The sequence below is a fragment of the Melozone crissalis genome, unplaced genomic scaffold, assembly GCF_028551555.1.
Source record: "Melozone crissalis strain CALT ecotype California unplaced genomic scaffold, PUWL_Pcris_2 ptg000029l_1, whole genome shotgun sequence".
NCBI classification, from domain to species: Eukaryota; Metazoa; Chordata; class Aves; order Passeriformes; family Passerellidae; genus Melozone; species Melozone crissalis.
The window spans coordinates 7722897-7744663 of NW_026535807.1; the positions used below are offsets into that span (position 1 = coordinate 7722897).

At 44.6% G+C, this 21767-nt stretch overlaps 1 protein-coding gene across 1 annotated transcript in view; it reads right to left on the reverse strand.

Moving 5' to 3' along the window:
* PTPRG (protein tyrosine phosphatase receptor type G) overlaps positions 1–21527 on the reverse strand; it is a 388012-nt gene extending 366485 nt beyond the window's left edge. Inside the window, exon 1 of the mRNA XM_054280849.1 lies at positions 21399–21527. Within this exon, the coding sequence (XP_054136824.1) occupies positions 21399–21483 (85 nt within the window). The 5' untranslated portion in view covers positions 21484–21527. The remainder of the gene's footprint in view (positions 1–21398) is intronic.
* Positions 21528–21767: the final 240 nt, after the last annotated feature.

Genomic DNA, 21767 nt, shown 5'->3' on the forward strand with positions numbered 1-21767 from the left:
ATTGAAAAAATTGAAAGATTACTGCCAGTGTAAAATAGGCAAGCTGCATTTTCAATTCCCAACATGTGCTTGAGGGGAGAAAAAGAAACACAAGGAAAGGGGAAGAAATGCAAATGACCGCACTGCTATCAGCTGGGTATTACCCTAGTGACATTAACATACTTCATATCTCTGGTTGCACACTTCACATGGGGAAAAAAATGCAACTACATTGCCATTCAAGTAAATTCTTCTATCATTTCAGTGAATATTAGTTTACTCTTTAGGTTTCTATTATATTTACCCAAAACCAAGCAGGGATATCGCTTTCTACATATGTAGCTTTTATCTAATTTGGCAAATTTTTTCCCATGACCAATGTGGATAAGGCAGATTTCAGGTGCAATGCTGCTTTCCAAGTGACAAGACAAAAAATCCAAAATTTAAAAAAACACCCCACACACTGAAAAGGTTAAACAACTGCTTCGTGTGCCACACATTCTGTGGAGCATCACAGAGCAATGATGTCTGCAGGAGTCAAAACCCCAGACTTGTCAGGAAAAAAAATGTACTCCATCATTATTACAGGTACCAGTACCCAGCAAATTCAGTAACTAGCACTGAATTTCAGCATCTGTGCTGCATGGATAATTCAGGCATGTGTTAGCTGGCTGCTTCTGGTAAACACTCATTTCATTTGTGATGGGCTGCAATGCAACAGAACAGCTCTTGAGGGAATTAGAGCAGGCAGGTAGTTCCTGCCAATCATTTCAAGGGTCCATCCTCACACCAACAGACAGAGGATTCAGACAGCACACCAATTAGTGCTAATTGTAGTTTTCTCCAAGTCCCTCTGCAACCAAAGATGACAGAGACTTCATATGTGCTTCTTAACATAAGTGGCAATACTAATTTTGCTCACTTCAAAATCCTTTTTGAACGCAGAGCTCTAAGCTTGATAAATAAGTTTACCAAGTTTTCAAATGGCAGAAGTATCTCTCTTCTAAGGAATCTGCTCAAGTATTTTTCTTTACCTCAGTGTCACAGCTGCCTGAATAGAAAATGGTTGTTCTGCAAGTTTTCATGCTGCATTTCCCTAAAACAAAGGGTGAAAATCTTCAGAGATCTTGACAAGAAGAAATGATCAAGTGCCACAGTGTGGTGTGCACACGGGGTCCAAGGACCTTGTCCAGCAGTGGGAACACCCAGGGGTGCCCAGAGCAGCGAAACACCCCTGGGCACACCAGGGCTGCTCCAGCACACACCTGGAGTTCCTCTGCCTCCAGCAGCACCATCCTCCCTCCTGCCCTGCCTCACGCTGCCCTGCAGAGCTGCAGGCAGCCTCCCCCACACACGGAGGAGTTTTGATGTCAGGAGCTGCTCACTCAGGTTCCCTTCCCTCCCCAGCAGGCAGGATCTGCTCAGCCCTTCCAGGAGCTGCCCACAGCTTCCTGAAGGGCCATGGCAGGAAATCACAGAGTGAGCCCAGCAGAGACACACACCAGGTCTTGGGGAGTTCAGGTCAGGTCAATGCTGTCACATTCATCAATGGGGAACTTCAAAGGCAAAGGGTACTGGGGACAAACACAACCTCAGTTTCTCCAGTGAAGTATTTGTATCATCTGTGAAATCCACAGTGAAAGATAATTGCGGCTTAAAAAGGATGTTTTGGAAATAATTTTTACACCTCAGTTTGATACCAATCCTACAAACATCACAATCAGTCTGATTCCAGATTCCCCAATGTCCATCCACCCAGAGACTTTCAAACAACACATACAACTTAAGACCAAAACTGTGTTTGCTGCCAACATTTCATGCCCTAATCATTGTATGTTTAAATACACACATCTACAAAACAAATGCCATGTCCACAGACCACAAGCCTTAAAAAAAATGAAATAGAAAAATGTTAACAATTAATTAAACCAGTTCTCATTACCTCAATTTCCATCTGCAATTATAATCATTTCCCATTTAAAATATCTACCACATTTTATTCTTAATTAAAAATTACATCCTTGCAATGAAGTGCAATATGAATTAACAATTCAAATGTTATCTATGCAAATTCGTTAGTCCTTTGATTTTTCCTCCATTTATGCAAAGTCATGTATAGGTTTATTTTTATTAAGCTTGTATAACTTCACTCAACATCTTCTGCTCTGAACTCTACACATATTTCAATCCAAGGACGCAGAAATAAGTTGTAAATTACACAATTTCTTTTCAAGTCTCATACCATTCATTTAAGAATCAATACATATGTGAAGAGGTGTCTTTCCTAAATAATTAGGAAAAAAACCACTGTAATTTTAAGATTCAAAGGCATGTTAAGCTTCCAGTGGTTTTGACAACAGCCATTTCTTCAGGCCCTGCTGTGTAAAGCCATTGGAGAAATTACTGTAACACAACAAAACCCCATCTCTAAATTAGCTTTGCCTGCACTCAGAGTTCAGTGACTCAACTCCTCAACACGACTCTCTGCCCTCAACTCTCCCACAGGCATCTCTTATCCAATTTGGTTTTATCTCCCTCAGCAGTGTTTTGAACTTTTACCCCAGATTTAAAATTTCTCCCTGCTTCATCAGCCAAGAGCAAACTCAGACTCTCCAAGTGAACCAACCCAAGGCATTAATGCCTCCGAACGTGAACTGTTTGCCTACAGAGTCTGTTGATTTCAAAGCAATTCAGAAATAAAATGGCAACTTTTTTCAAAGCCTGCACCATGAGAAAACCCAAGAGTTTAAAACCCATTTGACAAGAGTGTCATTAGAATAACATATTCAGAATTTCACACACATCCTACCAACACCAATTGCTACCGTGCCCAAAGCCACTCACACAGGACTCACACTCAGGACCAGCTGAAACTGTGCCACATAGACAAAATAAAGGGGGATTTCTCAGCAAGGATCAGCTCCAAGAAGAAGCCTGTGACTCCATGTTCTGGCTCCCCTGCCAGGAGCAGGCATTCTGCAGCTGGGAGAAATTAAGGCATCATCCAGTGAAGCTCTCCTCAGCTGTGTGGTCGTAAACCGAGGTTATTCAGGATGGCAATTAGCTGTGTGTGCTCAGCAAGGGAGCAAGCAAAGGTGGCCAGATGCTGCACAGATAAGATCCACACACAGATTATCATTACGCACCAGAAGATGAATTTTTCAAGGTCCAGAGGGCAGTGCAATGGCTTTAAACACAGTATATACTTATGAGGCAATTAGATGTGTCAATGTGAGGCACAAGAAAAATGCAGCAGATTGCAGCAAGATCTGCAGTTTACCAAATTACAAGGACAGTTCTTGAAGTCAAATTATACAAACACAATTACACAAATTACACTGTAACCTTCAAAGGAAGAGGTCTTCATTGTATTCCAAATGCCTCATTGTGTTTTATTAATAAATTCTGGCAGGACAAAGTTTGAAGTCATGCATTTATTTCAGTGGCTAGTTTAAAACCTCCTTTATTCAATGATCTTTTTCTGTCATAATCTCTTGATCTAATTTAAAGAGAGTGCATTTGCTTTCTATGAGTGTAATTTTCATTTAAGTTGTTATAATTTGTGCACAAAGGAATATGTCAGCTCAGCTCACCAGCTAATAGATTCTCCTGTGCTATCTGTGAGCAAAAGTAGACTATTTATATATCCCAATATGGGAGTCACATTTTACAAAAAAACCCAGATAGCACCAAGCCCCACATAGCACACCTGGGAGAAGTCACAGGACATTTTTACACAAGCACTTACTCTTGTTTCTTTCTTTCCCAACCTGCAAAAACTGTTTGAGACAACAGCAACCAGAAGGGACTGAGATCTGAGGCAGTTCCCTGGCATCATCTATTCCCTCTCACTCTTCCAGAAGAAAGCACGTATGAAGTCTCTGTCTCCCCCTCCAATTATGTCATTTGTCCTCTGCTAACTCTTATCCATGTAAAAAAAATTCCTTCTATCCAAGATTGTAATTGGAGGAGCTTTAAATGGCTAATTTAACCTTGGGAGGATGTTCATTTTCACTGAGCATATCTCTCCCATCTATGAAACAGACAAACCCTTTCACCTGAGCATGCCATTCTTTAATTGTGGCAGCACTCTGAGATAATGCATTTCAAATAGTTGATCAACTCAGGGAGAATACGAATGCCCAAATATTCAACAGACAATGATGCCTTTTTAAATGAAAACTCAGCCTTGTCAAGATGGTTATTGCATGATCAACAGCATCCCAATACCATCACACAGAGACAATTTATTTTACACACCACAAAGAACTGCTTTTTCAGAAACTAATCAGTAATTCGCAGCTGTATTATTTTTGATCTGTCTCAGGCACTGCATATCAGTTTACCAGCTCACAGCCTCTCTCAGAAGAGGTTATCTGATTAAAGAGAAATGGAAAGACTACTGCTATTTGTCCTCTTTGAAAAATTCCACCAGCTCAGTATCAATGCTGATTTCATGATTATGAACCTCCAGAGCAAACCAGATTCATGCTGCAGCCAGCCTTAGAGAAGCTGAAAGGGTGAAGGTGCAGCTGTAGCATCCCCTTGGTCAGAGAACCTCCGATAACACTGAGGAAAGGCTCCTTTATTCTCAAGTGTAGCATGGTCTGCTAAGACAGGTGTGTCCAAAAGGAACTCAAGCCATTACAGAAAAAAAAAAAAAAGTATTCCCTGGAGAATACACATCACCTCTTCTTCACTGTCAGTGTACTCATAGTCAGCACTGCAAGACATTGGGACCCCTAAGGACATCTGCTGGCACAATAAACATTGCCCACAAAGACACCAAGTCCTCCCAAGCTACCTTGGATCCACTCAGCTCAATCTGAAAGTTTGTGCAGCACAAACTTTCCCTTGTCTTGCTTCCCAAGCAGGGAATCCAGGCAGGCTCACCCCTGCAGGTGCAACTGCCAGGGCAGGAAGGCCTGGCTGCTCTCACAGTGCTTTTACACAGAGTAAAGCAGGAGGAAATCTGGCTATGGGATACCTCAGCTGAGCTAAGCACAAGCTGCAGCACAGAAACTTCACCTCCTCCCTTGCCAAGAGAGTGAGGAGCCATCCTGGGTCAGTCAGCCTGGGCTGCATTTACCTGGGCACACACCTGCTCATCCTTGTGCAGCCTTGAATGGTCCTGAAAGCACCACCAAAGACATTGCCAGGACCCTGCTGAGCCAGAGGCTGCGAGGGAGAAAGCACAGCCACCCACTCAGAGCTTCTCATCCAAACACACAAGACACAGGAGCACAAAGAGCCAGGACAGACTCTGTTTTATGAGTATACTGTGAAGAACATGGTCCAAATAGTTCAAGTCTAATTAAATTTAATTGCTTCTAAACAGGAGTGACTTTGGCCAACAGAGAGCAGAGGAGTGCAGTTTGCCAGTCACAGGTGTGATGTGCTCACACTGGTCTTCACTGCAAGGATGGGGCATCACATTCAGCTGTTCTGCAGCTGTCAGATCCAACCCCAGCAATCAAAGCTAGAGCAATTCAACCCGGGTTCAACATCCTGGAACTGATGGAAATGCAGACTGTCCTCTGAGAAGTGCTGGTGACACACAAGCCAAATCAAGAAGGTATTTTTAGCATGTTGGTTGAGCTTCATCACCTCAACAAAGAGCTATGGCCCAGTCCATTGGTGCCTTTCTCAGGGATATGGGAACATCAGGAGACACTGAGATCTTCAGGGCCAACACAGCCCATCACTCTTCAAGGTGTGCTTTCTTCACAGTAAGGTTCAAACCAGGACACCAGAAACTATCCTGCTTAAGATCCTCCAATATTAAGTCTCCCATAATCACGGTAGAGTTCAGACTTTTTTTTTTCCCACAAAATTATCATCAAGTCTTTTCAACTTGTTTATGCTTCAGCAAATCACCTATGATCTGGTATATTACGCCAGGCTATTTCCTTATAATTGTCACATGCAGAATTCTCCCATATTCCACAGTGAGAATTCTGGGCCTCACAAACACCCTTAAGATGGCACTAAACAAGGAAGAACTAGGAAAGGAGTGGCAAAGAAAAACACAGCTGAAGTTTAGATTAAAATACATGTTAAACTGATTTTAGAACACCAGTGTGTGTTTTACACAGACTCTGTTACCACTGTTTCTACTGCTTTTTCTTGAAACACTAAAGAAAATATATAGCTGGCAAAACAGAGCCTAGACAGAAAAAGGGAGAAATCTGGCTGTGAACATGATTGTCCAAATAGCTTGTTTCTTCACTGCTTTCCCTCATTGCAAAAAATGTGTCCACAGGCATCAGTGTTTGAAAACAAGCAATCTCCACACATTTCCCTTCCACGACACGAGCTGCCCAAACTGATGAAGCAACATGTAAAATATAAAACATCAATGCCACTGTAGCTTTTCAGGGAAGAAACTGCAATGAAATATCATTGTCCTCCATCAACGTAGCCTGTGGTAGATAAGTTTTTTTCTTGTCAACATTGCAATAAATCATTCACCAGTCAGATTTCATCTGATGTTGCACCATCACACTCAAGGTAGAAATCTCCACTGCCTGAAGGGGGACTTTTTTCAAGACCAAAACCAATAGTCCTGTGTAACCAACTACCTGTTTCTATGTAATGCAGCCTTTCTCCACCACTTTGACCCTGGTGCAAAATCAACAGGGGGTACCAGCTTTTATGGACACCTACAATTCTGGCTTCAAAGTCAACAGAAAATTAATAACAGAAAACACTTCAGCCAAAGGAATTACAAGGCCATCTGCCTGCAGTATCACACACCAAAGAGGTTTCCTGCCCTATAAAATAGCCTCATTATTTGGTTGGACAGGACTATACTTAAAAAAAGCAACCAAACTGATTATGTGATGGTATCTCAAATCATGTATTCAGACACACATTGTGAATCCCCAGGGAAAAGTCAGTTCTACTCTACTATACAATATCTGCTGAATATTTGTTCTATTCCATATTCCACCCACTGTTTTACTAATGGAAGAAACCCATTCTGGTATCAGTGATCCAAGAGAATCAGAGCATCCTCCTTCCCAGAGATGATAAATACCTGAGAAATCAGGTCCAGGTGTCTGTTACAGTGCTCCAGCTGCTCAGCTCCAGGGGATGGATGACACAGCTACCCACAGCCATGACTCCAGGACCCCAAATTCCTCCTGCAGCTCCCTAAGGGCTGGGCAGCAAACCCTGCTGCGGGTAAAGGCCCAGCTACACCAGGGAGGGACAGGGCAAAGAGAGGAGCCCCCAGCCCCAACGGGAGGATTCCTGCAGGTGAGAGGCAAATGCCCACAGCAAGGACAGCTCAGTGCTCAGCAAGGCAGCACTGCACATCCTGCCAAGGAGAACAACTCAGGAACCCCAAACATAATCAGAACAACCACAGAGCAGTGACCAACAGAACAAGCCATTGGTGGAAGATAGACATGAATGAAAGGACCAAGGAATAGCAAAGCAGCTCTCTGAAGTTATTGATGGTTCTGAAAAACATACAATCCTTCTGTCTAAGCTATTTCTACAAGATGCTGCAAATACTCAAGACACTAACACTGCATTATCCTTAGAAGTCCAGCTGAAAGGTCTCTGGAGCTCTTTTTGATTTTATAACCAGACCCACAGCATTAGCTCCTCCACAGCCACTTTGGCTGCAGTGCCATCCTGGACAAGGCAGGACAGCAGAGCCCCACCATAAAACACCAACAGTGAGCAGACCTCTACAGAACACATGTCACACACAGCAGAGGAGACAGAAAGGTCCAGTTTTTGCTGATGCTGCTGGTATCAATCACAGCAAAAGCCAGTGAAAGGTGCCAAGGGGAGCACTGGGTAGTTCATCAGCTTTCCAGAGCAGACAGGACAATACCCCTGACCCTGATCCTTTATTTATCTCAGTACTGCATGCCCCAGGCAGCCAGTGGAAATGTGTTCACCAAAGCCATGTATTTCATGTCCACCTCACCAAGAAACAACACCTCCAGTAAGACCCACATGCTTCAACAAGGTCCAGTGAATACAACTGAAAGCAGCAAACTCCAGGATGGCCTTTACTACACAAAGAGAAGCAAAAAGGCAAATCAGAAGCAGAGAGGCTGTAAAAACCAAACTGTAAGGCCCATGTCTCAGTGTACAGAGTTTAGGAACACCTGGTTTTGCAAAGAAAGAGCACTGCTTCATTATGGAAATGAAGTGCTCATAGCCTCAGCTCAACTGAAAGCACAACTGTCAGGCACATTAATAATTCTGCCCTGCTCTTCAGCTTTTTAGCAAGTGAACTTGTTACTAATAGGGTGCAAATGAGACAAGTTGGAGTTGTTACTCATTGACAGTGAGCATCTTACAGACCTCATCTGCCTCTGCACCCAAAACGCCTGATCATGTCTCCCAAATACAGGAGTGAAGGGGAGAATGCAATCTCAAACTACAGGAATGAAGAGTCATTGATCAAGAGAGAAGTCAGAACTATAGAGTGTGAAGGTGTAATCAAGATTCCTGTGAAATTCTAAGACTCCACAGAGCCAATGAAAAAAGTTCATTTTTTTTCCTAAGTTGGTTTTCACCTTGGAAACTAATTGTTGAAAGAGAAAAGGTCACAGTGCTTAATAGCATGAAATAGGGAAAGCAGTACATGCAGATAGTGCTTGACGTGAAGTATTAATTACCTTTTTGGCAGAGCATCTGTTTGTGCTGTGATGTATTACCCCTTACACTGAGCCATGGCTTGGGATTCGCTTAAGGTTGGTGTCACTGGTGTGTGGACAAGTTACTTGTACCTCCATCCCCGGAGCCCTCCCAGGTGTGCTTATGGATTTTAAACCCAGCTGGTTTCTTGGCACATAAACGTGAATTGCTGTGTGGTTTTAAGTTACTCGTTAACTAATTTGCTGTTTTGTAACCAAATTCAAGAAATTCACACACAACTCCTATGCTGCCTCCAAGGGTGAAGGAAATATGCTCTTCATCATGTCATCTAGTTACTAACCATGTTTTGTTCCTACAAAACACTGCTTTAGCTGTTAACTTAAGAGAACAGTCTCTTGCTTTGATTACCAAGGTAGCCAGATCTGCCTTTTTTTGCCCTTGGTCTGCCCCCTTCCTTAACTCATGAGCATATCTGAATCAAAGCAAGAGGAAGGAAAATAAAAGGTGACAGAAATATGAACCCAAGAAATTAAAGTAACAGGTACCTCATAACACTTAGGCACTTCAAAGGAAGGTCAAACAGGAAATGAGATTTAGACCAAGCAAAAGGTTCTTGTACTCAGAATTAAGCATTCCAGGAATTCTTCAACACTTCTTCAATTACAAGTAGCATTGAGCAAGATCACAGCAACACAAAGAACCACCTGATAAAAATACAGGCATTTACCTTTCCAGCAAACCAGCAAGGATGATTTCCTTGTCACCCTGATCACCCTGTCATCAACTCACAAGGGCAGCAACACTTCCTCTTCTGGACATTTCATCAGAGCACTGCCTGCAGGAATTGTCTCTAACATTACACGATGGCTCAGCACTGCCTTACCTGGGAAGCCCCAGCACTGCTGCAGTGTGAATTCCATGTTGAATTCACATACCCATTGACTCAGGGTAATTGTTATTGCTGGCAATCTGCTGGCTGTGGGGTAAAAGCCAGCTGACAACACAACAGCTTCTTACATGAATTGGCATAATGCAGGAATATCCCAGCCAAAGACTGGAAGCACAGAGACCCAGACTCTGCTTTTTCCACTGGAAGTCATCCCTGCAGATCACTGCCCAAATGTGCCAGGGAAAGCCTGAGCTACCTTGCCAGTGCAGGACTCCAGGGTCTCAGCATTCACTACAGCCCCCAAGATATTTTTAAACTACTTCTAACTGCCAAAGATTTTTTTACTGCATTTATTTCTCAGTGATGACTTAGAGTAAGTGCTTATTTTTAAATCATATTTGACATTTTGTTCGGTACATTGGAAAATAAACCAATTCCTACATATGCAAAAATTAGGAATTAATGAGGCCTGGCAATTACCTTGATGGAAAGAACCAAGTGACTTAGTTGAACACACAGAGACTCACTTAAAAAAAAAGTCTGCTCCAGTAGTTAAAAAACAAACGAAATTGCTTCTTATTGATTTTAATTTAGGTTGAAACACTAGCTGTCTCTCCAACAAAGCCAGAAATGGAAACAACTATAAATGAGTACAAGATGTGATAAGATAGACAGATTCTTAAGCAATCAAGTATAGAGATGACCTCCAGTTTAGACAGTAGTTAAAATATGATATCATATGTATGGATCAATAAATAAGTTTGCATTTGTCTCAGCTCCAAAAGCTTCAGAGCTACATTCTCTTTTCTTTAGCAACTCTACAATGTTGTCCAATTAAGCTCTGTTTTTTTTTTCCTTACAGATCCTCTAGATTCTAATTTACAAATAAAATCAAGAGAAGCAATTAAATGTTTAGTACTATCAGCATGTTTCCCCAAGTGATGCACATGTGCAACAGAATAGAAGTAGTCCAATCTTGATACAGGAGAACGGGTTACAAATTGAAATACGTTCCCATTACCATTACTCACAGGCTCCACGCTCCAGCAGGTCCCAGAATCAGCAGAACCCTGCCCAGGAGCTGCTCTGACCCACTGCACTGCATCCTCCAGAGCCAGCACAGGCACAGGGCAGGCTCAGGGTGCACAGGCACAGCGTGTGCAGCACAGAACAGCTCTACAAGGGACTTTTGGTGATGGCCATCCAGCCCAGCACGTTAAAGGCTAATTAAAACCTTCCTGGCAAACTGCCTGGTCACTCTTCTCTGCTCTCCAGACAGCATGCACTGCCAGGGCCTGCCTGAAGCACACCACAGCATCAGGATCAATCAAGGGTGATTTATGAGCCTTTCAGCACACCAGAACTCGAGCCAGCATTACCTGGTAGGTGCACATCAGGTCTTCTAAGGAGTTTTTGCAAAGGCTCCTATATTTGGAAGGCAGGTCTCCCTTTCTCCTTGATTCATAAATATCTCTCCACTTTCTCACCTACCTTGGCATACCCCAAGCTCCTCCCAGATAACATCAGCTCAGGGAGAAGGGAGAAGCTTTTCACCATTTGATACACGGTACCAACTTTTTAATACCGACATGGAACTTTTTCCCTAGTTCATGCTGTATTTTATCCATTTTATACTCATTTTTTACATTTCTCTTCCAGGCTCTCTTTCATCTTGCATTTTTTGCATGGGTCTCCACGTGGGGAAAAAAACCCAAAACCACTTAACAAAGGAAAAACATAGTTGCAATGCCACAAAAATAGGCTGGTGCAGCGCCTGAAGTTATTTCAGCATTTAGTGTCAAAGTTCGCTTGCTAGATTTCAAGTAACTTGTTTTCCTTTCCTTTGAATTTCCATGAAGTTTCCCTCTGTGTCATCTCTATAAACACCAAATCAAAGACACTGGGGAAGCCCATGAACCAAATTCCACAGCAAAGGGAAACTGTGACAGCAGCTGTGACAACTTTAGAGGTAAAAATCTGAAAGCACCCAAGGGAGGCCACCTATCACAGCTGAGATGGCCACAATACACACACCACACAACCTCAGAAAGCCTTCAGCATTTCCCCAAAAGAGTAACACCTTACCTCATCAGAAGGCTTCAGGCATCTGCCCATACAGACCAACACCACACCACTCCAGCAGGCTGCAAGCAACTGCCCCTCTTGTTCTTTAGCCCAACCTTTTATACCCTCATGGTTAATGCACTGCACCTGTGTGCCCTCTGCTCCCTTTGGTGGTTGGTCAGAGCCCCTGGGCACACCATGGCTCGTTGCTGTCAATGCTGCTCACCTGTTTTTCACAGCTGCAGCTCATTGGGGATGAGGCACAACCCCACTCCAGTTACCACAAACTGTGTGCCCACAGCCCCCCTAAAGGACACAGGGTCACAGTAACAGAGCAGATCTACAAGGTGTAGCTTTAGCATCCCCTTGGTCAGAGAACCTCAGAAGACAACACTAGGGAAAGGCTCCTTTGTTGTCAAGTGTAGCATGGTCTGATAAGACAGGTGTGTCCAAAAGGAATTCAAGCCATTAAAGGGGAGGGGGGGGAACCAAAACAAAAAAACCCAAACAAACAAACAAACACAAACCAACAAAAAGACAAAAAAAAATCCTCCCTGGAGAACACACACCTCCTCTTCTTCACTGTCTGTGTACTCATACTCAGCACTGTAAGACATTGGGACCCCTAAGGACATCTGCTGGCAGGATGAACATTGCCCACAAAGATCCCAGAGTCCTCCCAAGCTACCTTGGATCCACCCAGTTCAATCTGTCGCTCTGCAGCACAAACTTCTCACAAACAGCTCAATATCCAGTCCCCCCACCCATTTCCAGCAGAGGAGGAGAAGAAACACTTTCTACCAAAGAAAACCACTACTGTTCCCATTACTGTTACTACTGTTACCTTTAACAGTATCAGGGTGAGGGCATGGACACAGCAAAGCCTCCCCCACACTCCTGGGAATGCAGTGCCTCCACTCTGCAATGCCCACTCCAGGTGTCTGATGGAGCTCATCTCTTATCCACACCCAGGTCATCACTCCAGGGTGATAAATGTGGCCAGAAAGCACAAGCAGGTTCTGGAGCTGTGTGAAACCTTCAGTGTCTGACAGAAATCAAAGCCTGAGTTACCCCCTTAATTAACTCCACACCACCCGGACTGTTAAGAGGATGCACGGATTGCTACTCCCTTAAAAACCGCTGGGCTTTAAAAGGAAACAAAACCAGAAGAAATTAGCTGAGCACTAAGACTCCAGAGGACTTAAGCTTTTCTTTCTATTTCTAAAATTCTACATTCAAGCCATGCTAAAAAAAAAAAATAAAAAAGGGGAGAGAAAATGAATTTGAAGAGCTTATCAAAATAACGTTAGAAACCCTAAGAATCAGCGATCCAGGCCACATCCACTGAACTGCAGAGTTTTTTGTTCAGCACTGACTCCAGTAATGATCTAGAAGTCATACTAGGCAAACAATCAACATGAGCTTCCTTGCTATGCCAGAAAAATAGGGCACTGAAAATCCCTGGACAAACAGAAAGGGCAATAGCATTGCACATACATAATATGAACAAGTCCAGTCTTCAGTTCTGCTGTGCACCTTTCTAAAGAAAAAGAAAAAAAAATCTAGAGAAAAGCTGAAAAAAAAAAAAAACTGACAAAAATTGTTCAAGGACTGGATAAAATCTCATGACAAAGGGTTTGTGAGGTTCAGGTCACCGGGTTAATCAGGACATTGTAACATGGTTTTATCCTAATGTGGAAGCACTCTCATGGTAACAAAATATCAGAGGGCTCTTTCAACTAGTAGAGAAAAGTGAAACAGATAAGAGACAGTTGTTAAAGTAGTTGGATATTTATAGTTTGATAGTCAGTAATTCAGCATCACTTTTTTTTGATGGCTTATTTATTTTGGTAACTACTCATAGAAAGAAGTCTGGGATAATTTCAAAATGGGCACCAAACAAATAATTTATTTAAAGGAGACAACTGCCAGCAATTCCAAGGACTGATACATATGATAAATCATCCTCCAGAAAGCCAGAATTTTAATGGACAGATTGGACATCTCTGCTTCACCACAGGCAGACCCATACAAGGAGCTGGGTTTGCATTTCACCACACAGAAAAAGAAAAACTTTCAGAGAAGTACAACGACAGTATTAAACCAGCACCTCTCTGACACAAGGCCACCCTTGTGTCACCCACAAAGCACAGTTGTATTTCAGAATAATGCCATGATGAGGGTTATGGCACAAACCCTCACCTGGTGAAAGCTGCAGAAGCAGTGCCATGATGGTGTGCAGCAGCTGAGGCTCCGCCATTGCATCAAGAGAAGAAATTAACAGAATTTGCACATTTTCCACCCCCAGCTTGCAATTATAACAATGAATTAATTCACAGTAAACAGGAGGGAAGCGCTTTGCAATGCATAAACAATGTAGTAAGAAACAATTTAAAAAGTCACAGTTTCTGAAACTGCTGTCACTGAGCACAAACTTTTAACACTTACTTAAATAGCTAAAACTGTACAAAGGTGCCACTTCTGAACACAAATAGTTATACAGAAACCATATAATCTGACGCAAAACCCTTGGGCAAAGAAGGAAAAATAAACAACTAATTTTAGAACCTGAACACTCCATTAGCACTTCTCACCAATTAAAATATGATGCAACTGCTGTCAACAGGCAAATTCTGGTTGCATTTTAAGCATGGATTTAAATACAAAATACACAAGCTACTGCACTGTAACAATAATAAGCCAACTACCTACAAGGAGAATGGAGGCCAACAAGAAGAGACTTCCAGCTGGTTCTCTCTGCCCATCCAGTGAATGGATGCAATGTTTAAGGGACAGACATGCTGCACAATCCCTCATTTCCACTCTGACTGCAGTAAATCTATACCATAATCTCCAAAAGTCTAAAAGAGCCTTAGTAATCTAAATGTCAATGAAAGTCTATAAAAAATTAATCCTGAAACTCAATTTTGATAGCAATGTAGATCTGCACTTAATTATTTGAAAGTTACTAGGTATCTTTATTGTTTCCAGGGGGTTGGGAATGGGGAGGGATGGCTGGACACAAGCCTCACACTGAGGCCACTAAAGAGAAGTTTAATAGGAACATATGTCTAGAAAAAAAATCCACTAAATTTGCCCTAAAAAACTCTTTGTCAAAACCGCTTTATTTTGAGGCATGCATCACAAACTTCACTAAGATACAAACCAAGTTCTTGTAAAATCCAGAAGGGGAGAGGGAAGGTGGGGAAAGGGAACACAGATTACTCAGGGAAGCATTTCCGAGCACACCAAACTGACACAAAGGCAGAGAGTGGTTCTCAGTGATGGGAGTTACTCGGGGACATTCTTGTTCCAAAGAAATGTACAAACCAAAACAAAGTCATTTGCTTTCAGCTGAAGACCATCAACATGGGGAAGGACAGAAATGTTTTTATTTACCTCTGCAGTGGAAAATTTACTTTTACAGCGCATTGGGACAACATTATCATCATATCCTGCTTATTCAGTGTTCATCTCTTGTTACACTGAAGTCCTCTTCCAACCAACACTGGTCATCCCCCAGCCTGACACCTCTCCAAGGAACTCCAGGTCTAAGACTTCAGACTGTTAAAAAACAATAATCCAAGTAGATATTTTATTGGAGCAAGAAAAGGGCAAGGGCTGCTTTGGTTAAAGCAGGTATTACAGCATTTTCTGTCTTTTTCAAGCCTCCTGTAAGGACAGAAGATGGAAAGAGTGAGGTTTGGGAAAACTGAACAACTCTTCACTTTGCCTGAGAAGTTATCAGATAGCTTTCCTTTCCTGTCAGCAGAATAGATTGTCTCCCAACAGAACTTTTAACAGCACTCTGTCAGAGAGACAGTCACATTTTATTTCAAAAAAAGAACAAAGCAGCTGCCACAAGACCAAATAACATCCTGCATTTTGCTCCTAAATACCCCTGCAGCTCTTCAGGGCTCAAGGTTTCATTCATTACATTGCTGCAAGCAGAGAAAAGGATTTTTCAAAGGAGCTTTCCTAAGCTGAGCATCCAAGTCACAAAACACCTAGATTTTCCTTAGAAAGGCCCCCACACTATGAATGCAAAGTCCCTCAAAGCAGGCACTGGACAGGATAAACATCTCTCAGGCATCACTGCAGCATTTATGCACAGAAAAACTGCAACACCCACATCAATTGAGATTTTATGTGCCAGTACTGCTGGCAGGTGCATGATGCAGACATGTTTTAAGTTCTAGAAAATTGTGCATCATTATTCAAATGACTTGATAATTAAGAGCACTAGTACTTCAACTCCCAAGCAAACTTGGAGATGCATTATAAAACCACATGAAAAATAAAACAAAAGGCCATACAGTAACTGTTTCAGTTTAACCATAGTTCACTTGAATACTAATTGAAATTGCTGTAAAGTGAGCCATTCAGTGTAGCAAAACACAGCGACTGCATGAACTCCTGAGCTCCCTTACTGCCCTGTGCCCTCACTCCTCCTCCTCCTCCAAAGCAGGGAGTTTATTCCCACCCCTGCTTCCTCCAGCAGTAATACCAGGGGAAAGGAAAAATGAGACAAGAGCAGCAATATCCATGGGGTATCTCAGCAGCATCATTGCTGTGCTTGCAATCTGCTCCCTAATTCATCTGTTCACTTTCAGGGTGGGAAGAGATTCTGCTTAGGCCACAAATATGTGACAGCTCAAGGCATAAAGCTGGAATCTGCTGTGTCCTGGCAGCTGTGCCTCAAGAAGATGAGAGCACATTGAAATGCAAGCATTTGGAGACACAACCAGCGCAGCCCAGATTCATTCAAGAGCACACTTGTCCTCAGTGAAGTGGGCTGAGATCATGTGGGAGCACTGGAGGACCTGTTAGCAGCACTGAAAGGAAAAAACCAATTTGACTTGCCCTGGGGCAAGTAATCTGTACCCCACAAAACAGATAACATGATCATCAGGGCAAGATTCTGAGGAATGGAAAAATTAACAGCACTCAAGGACCATTTTTCTGCGCTTTTCTTTTTCCTCTAAAGGTTTATGGACACACAAATGTGGAAATCAGCTGCTTTCATCAAAAGTTATTCTCTAGCTGGGCACCTCCAGTTGGCCACACCCCAGGCTCTTCTGCTCAGGATGAAAGGGGGCATTAACGCACGTCTTCCTTCTCTGCTTTGCTTCCAACCCATGCATGTGTTCACAAAACTAATACTCCCTGGTGGAACTGGGCTGTACCTGGCCATCTGTGATGTTCCCATCAACCTGTGCAAGAAAATGCAGATCCACAATTTTCACTTGGAGGAAACACTGACATGAGTTTACCTCATGAAGAAGGAAAAACTTGATAAAGATATTTAGACACCTAAAGCAGCAAGCAGTCCCCAGAAGGAATATATAAACCATAAATTAACCCATATGGTGCATAGCTAAATCCTCAGATGACTCCATATTTTTAAAAACATTTGTCTGACAAGCTTCACTTCCTAAACTACTTAAGAATTGTTGTTTAGAATTAAACTTGAAGTGGCATGGCACATAAACATAAATAACTACAATTTCATCAACACACAAGAGCAACTCTATAAAATGGAAGCACAATAACTTGGGCAAACAGAAATCGGGCTCATTTTTTCATAATTTCTCTGATTAAAGTTATATATTAGCTAAAGCACAGTGTTATTACTAGACCCTTAGGCTTCAGAGCACATCATGCCACATGTTCATTTGGCTGCTAAAAAGCAGCAACCAAATGATTAGCACTTTTTTCCAAGGACAGTTGAGATTAATAGTTTGAAGTCATTCCTTAATTTAACCATGAAACTTGAACATTTAAATTAGAGTCAACTTTAATAACATTTATTTCAGAAAACTGTAAGTATGTTAGTCCTTGAGCACTGATTATAAGATGGATAGAGCTGTTAGCTGTCTTTTCTGTAATTGGAAACAAATTCCAACTATTAAGCTTACAGAACTTGATAACAGTGCAGCCAACACTTGGCCCTGCAAAGACCCAGAAACTGGCAATGAAACCATCACCCTACTGAATCAATAGGTGATTTCCAGGGATATTTTATGGTACCAAGCAGGATTTTTCTGTTCCACAAAGATTTCCAGTGTGGATGCAGGTGGGATGGGTGAAGGACCCACAGAAGTCCATCTCTGCTCTAAGACACCCCTTTTCTGAACAGGATTAGAACCCCTCACATCCTCCTTTCCTCCTTAGGCACAAAAGAGAGGGTATAGGGGATAAGAGAGCAATAACAGAAATTCTAACTCATACACACAGGCAAAAAATCCTCCTTGTTCTTCCAAGCAGAGCAACATCCCCAGCCTGGATGCAGGCTTTGTAGGTATTGCAGTATCAGCGAGGGAATTACAGTTACCGTCAACTGTGTTCCTTTCTTTCTTTTGAACGCATTAAAAACCCTTCCTTCTGTGATGCCTCTTCCTCCCTCCCAGCTTTAGGCAGCTCTTCCTCTGGCTGCCAGCACAGACAGCTCCTGTGACCATTTGAAGACTTCTGCAAGCTGGGTCCAGGCCCCGTTAACCACAAGTCTGCTAAGGGACAGCAAAGCCCTCCCTGGAGTTTCCCCCCACAAAATCACAAGCTCAGCTCTTGCAGCCTGGGAAGGCTCACTTGACTCTCTTTATCTGCAGGGACTCCATTAGCAACTTCCTGTAACGTATTCTGAAACAGCACTGAAAATAAGGGATAATTAAAATGTACGAAGTGTCATCTTCATAAAAGCCACAGGACTAAATTAAGTCTTGGAGGGCCCTCTCCTGTACATTCCGTATTTCTCTACGTGCACAATGCACCTTCCTCTGTAAAACCTTCACTAGACAAAGCCAGTCCTCTCTGTACCTTTAGAAATATCTGAAGTAGTATTTACTTAGTTCATAAGGCATAGCTCCCAGTATAATTTTTCCTCCAAGCAGAAGACAGTTACATGCAAAATTAACTCTCAGCTCAGACCTGTGAAGATTCAAAATCAAAAATCCCATTTATGCAGTTACCAGGATAGCAACAATTTGATTCATTACCAAAGAGCTAATCCAGACTCAAGAAAATTACTGTTATTTATGCATCCATCCTAAGATAATGGCAGCAATTGTCATTGCTTAGACAACAGGAATGTCAAAGAAGAGCTAAGAACTGCACAAATATGTACCTTTTACTTCACAAAAAAATATTTACTCTCTCTTGGCAAAGCACCAAGAAATCAGATAGTAAGAATATCGCCTTAATGCTAATATTTATGTCTTACTGATGTTTGGTACTGTGAATTTAGATTAATGAGCAAACAGACCCATGGAAACAACCTCTCTTACCTTGTCCTGGTTTGATTTATTAACCAATGCAATTACCAGTGACAAGCCCACAGAGAAATGCACTAAACAGTTCAGAAAGAGGAAAAACCTTACCCACATATTTTTTTGCCAGAGTGACTCCTTTCTCTTACTGCAACCAAAGGAACAACAACAAAAATACCTACTTAAACAGTGAAACCCTGTTACAACACCACTAACAAAGAAATACTGCAAAGACTTACTTTCTACACGGTTCATTTATTGTTACTGAACAAAGAAAAGAATAGCCTTTATGTTCCCTCACAAAGTAAAGTGATTTGCAGGGGAGAAAACAAGTAGTGACCTCTCTTCCATTTAAAGGGAGCTAGATATGAAACAGAGGCAAGAAGGATGCTTACAAATTGAAACCAAGCTGACAAACACCTTGTTTCTTTAGTCCTCTCTAGAAAATGCCACGAAAAGGTATAGAAGCATTCGTGGTAGATACTAAATGGTTAATATCTGGCCGGGATTCCCTGCCAACACAAATTCCGATGATTTGCCATTGGATGTTGTCAGCACCAATGTCCTGTTATAGCCCAGAGATCCTCCCTGCAGCTTCCCTGCCTCGGGCATCTCCGATGTGCGGGATCAGAGCCGGAGGCTCCCGTTCCTCGGGATGTTTCACTCGCAGCCCCGGCTGCACACCGGGCACCGCTGCTCTTCAGAGGGAAGCTCAGGCAGCGAGCAGGCACCGGGCGCTAACACGGTGTACAAAAACTAAAGGCACAAAAGCCTTTCTGGAAAATAGTTTGCTTTCCAGGCAAAGCTTTAGCAACGAAGAGCCCTGAAACATTCCCGAGTATTACACAGCTGGTTTATGGCTCCTGGCATTAAAGAGTTTACCAACACTCTGCAAGCGTCCTGCTACCCTCTGCTTGCATCCATCTTCATATTCGAACCATAATGCAAATATTATCTGGCTCAAACACCGCTGATCTAAATCAGCAAGTCATACAATACTGTCATATTAAACCAACATCAGGGCTTGTTTTCCTGCAGCATTCCCGGAGCCTGCCTTCTAGATGTAATTACTATACAATATATATCAGAACCAGAGAGAAAGGCATCACTCCAAAGGCTGAAATTGAGAACAAATCAATGCAAAGAATATAAATGTTTCGTCAAAAGCTGCAGAGGTATTAACCCTCTCCCCAACTTTGTTTCTTTTTGCTTCAAATCATTTTACCATGTGAGAAGCTGCTGGAAGGAATGGGATGGGTCTATCTGCTTAGCTCTGCATTTGGTGTTAGGAAAAAAAGGGCATTCCAGGAAGAAATTAAAAAAAAAATTAACATGGAAAAAAATGAGAACGCCTAAGTGAAAGTTCCTATAGAACCTCCAGAATTGAATTATTTCATTAGACTCCTGCACACCTGGCCGGGGCCAACAGGCAGGGCAGCCCCCGGAGCCCACGGCAAGGGCGGGAGAAGCCGCGGAGGGGGCAGATCCCTGGCAGAGGGGCTGGCGGTGCCCCGGAGCCCCATCCCCGCCGGGAGGGAGGGGGGGATGGAGGGAGCCCCGGGCACTGTGACCCCCGCGGTCCCTCGGGGCTCCCGGCCCTGCCCGGGGCGCTCGGATCGCGGCGGGAGCGCGCGCGGGGCGGGGGCGCGCCGGGCGGGGCTCGCGCTGCGCGCCGGCGGAGGGGCGCGCGCCCCGCGGGGGCGCCGGCGGCCCCACAGCGCCCCTGGCGGGCGGCGCGGGCACTGCGGAGGCGGCGGGAGGGAGCCCGAGCCCCGCGAGTTCCCCCGGGCCGGGGCCGCGCGTCCCAGCGCGGGGCACTGCGGGGCGGGAGAGCGCACACCCGGCCCCGGAACACGCGAGCCCCGCGGTGCGACACGGGGCGAGAAGCGATACACAGGCACCGGCCGTGGCGCTCGAAGTGGGGGGAGAACTGTACGGTGGTCGCCGAGAGCCCCCCGCCCGCGGAACCCCCTCCCGCGGGTGCGCGGTGGTGGCCGCACAGCTCCAGCCCCGGTGCGGAGCGGGCGCGCAGCCCCGCGGAACTGCCCCCCGCGCTGCCAAGGTCAGCACGCGGCACGGCGAGACCCCCACCGCGGACACGAGTGGGGTGGGGAGGGCAGGGCAGGGAGCCGCGCAGCGCCAAGTTTCTGGCGGGGGAGCCGGGGGGCTGCGGCGCGGGGTCGGAGCGCGGAGTCACGCTGCCTTTCGGGGCGGCGAGCGGCGGTCCCGCAGCACAAAGGGAGCTCAGGCAGCCCCACGAAAGAAGAGCAGCGCGCAAGGACCCCCCCGCGCCCGCCCCGCGCTGCAATGCACCGGAGACCGGGGACACCGCGCCGGCAGCGCGGAGCCCAGCCCGTGCTCCGCTCACGGCCCCACTCGCGGGCAGCGCTGCCCGCAGCCGGGAGAGTGCTGCGGAGCGGGAGGACACCCAGCGCTGGGGCCGCCCCGGCAAAGGGGCCCCCGCGATCCCCCGCGCATCCCCCGCGCCCGCGGGGCGCCCCGCCGTCTCCCCACGGGGGTCGCGGACACGTGTGGACGAGGCACCCGGAGCCCCCCCAGCCGCCGCGCTCACTCACCGGGGAAGCACACCACATCATGGAGCACGGAGCTGGTGATTTTCAAGAAAAAGATCCACCAACACGGTTGCAGTAGCCTCCGCATGTCCAAAGCCGCACATCGAAAGGGGAAAGGGGCTAAAATAATTAACACACAGGGGGAGGGAAAAAAAAAAGGGGGGGGAGAGGGGGCAAAAAAAAAAAAAAAAAAAAAAACTTGTTGAAAATAAGTTTCTCCCCGCACCCCTGTTCCTGCGGGAGAAAGCGGGGGGCTCCTGCTCGCCTCCTCTACGGGGGGGAAAAAAAAAAAAATCCCCAAGCGCGGGGCAGGGGGAGCGCAGAGTGAGCGCCGGCGGGGCGCGGGGACCCCCCCGCGCGGCTCGGCGGGCC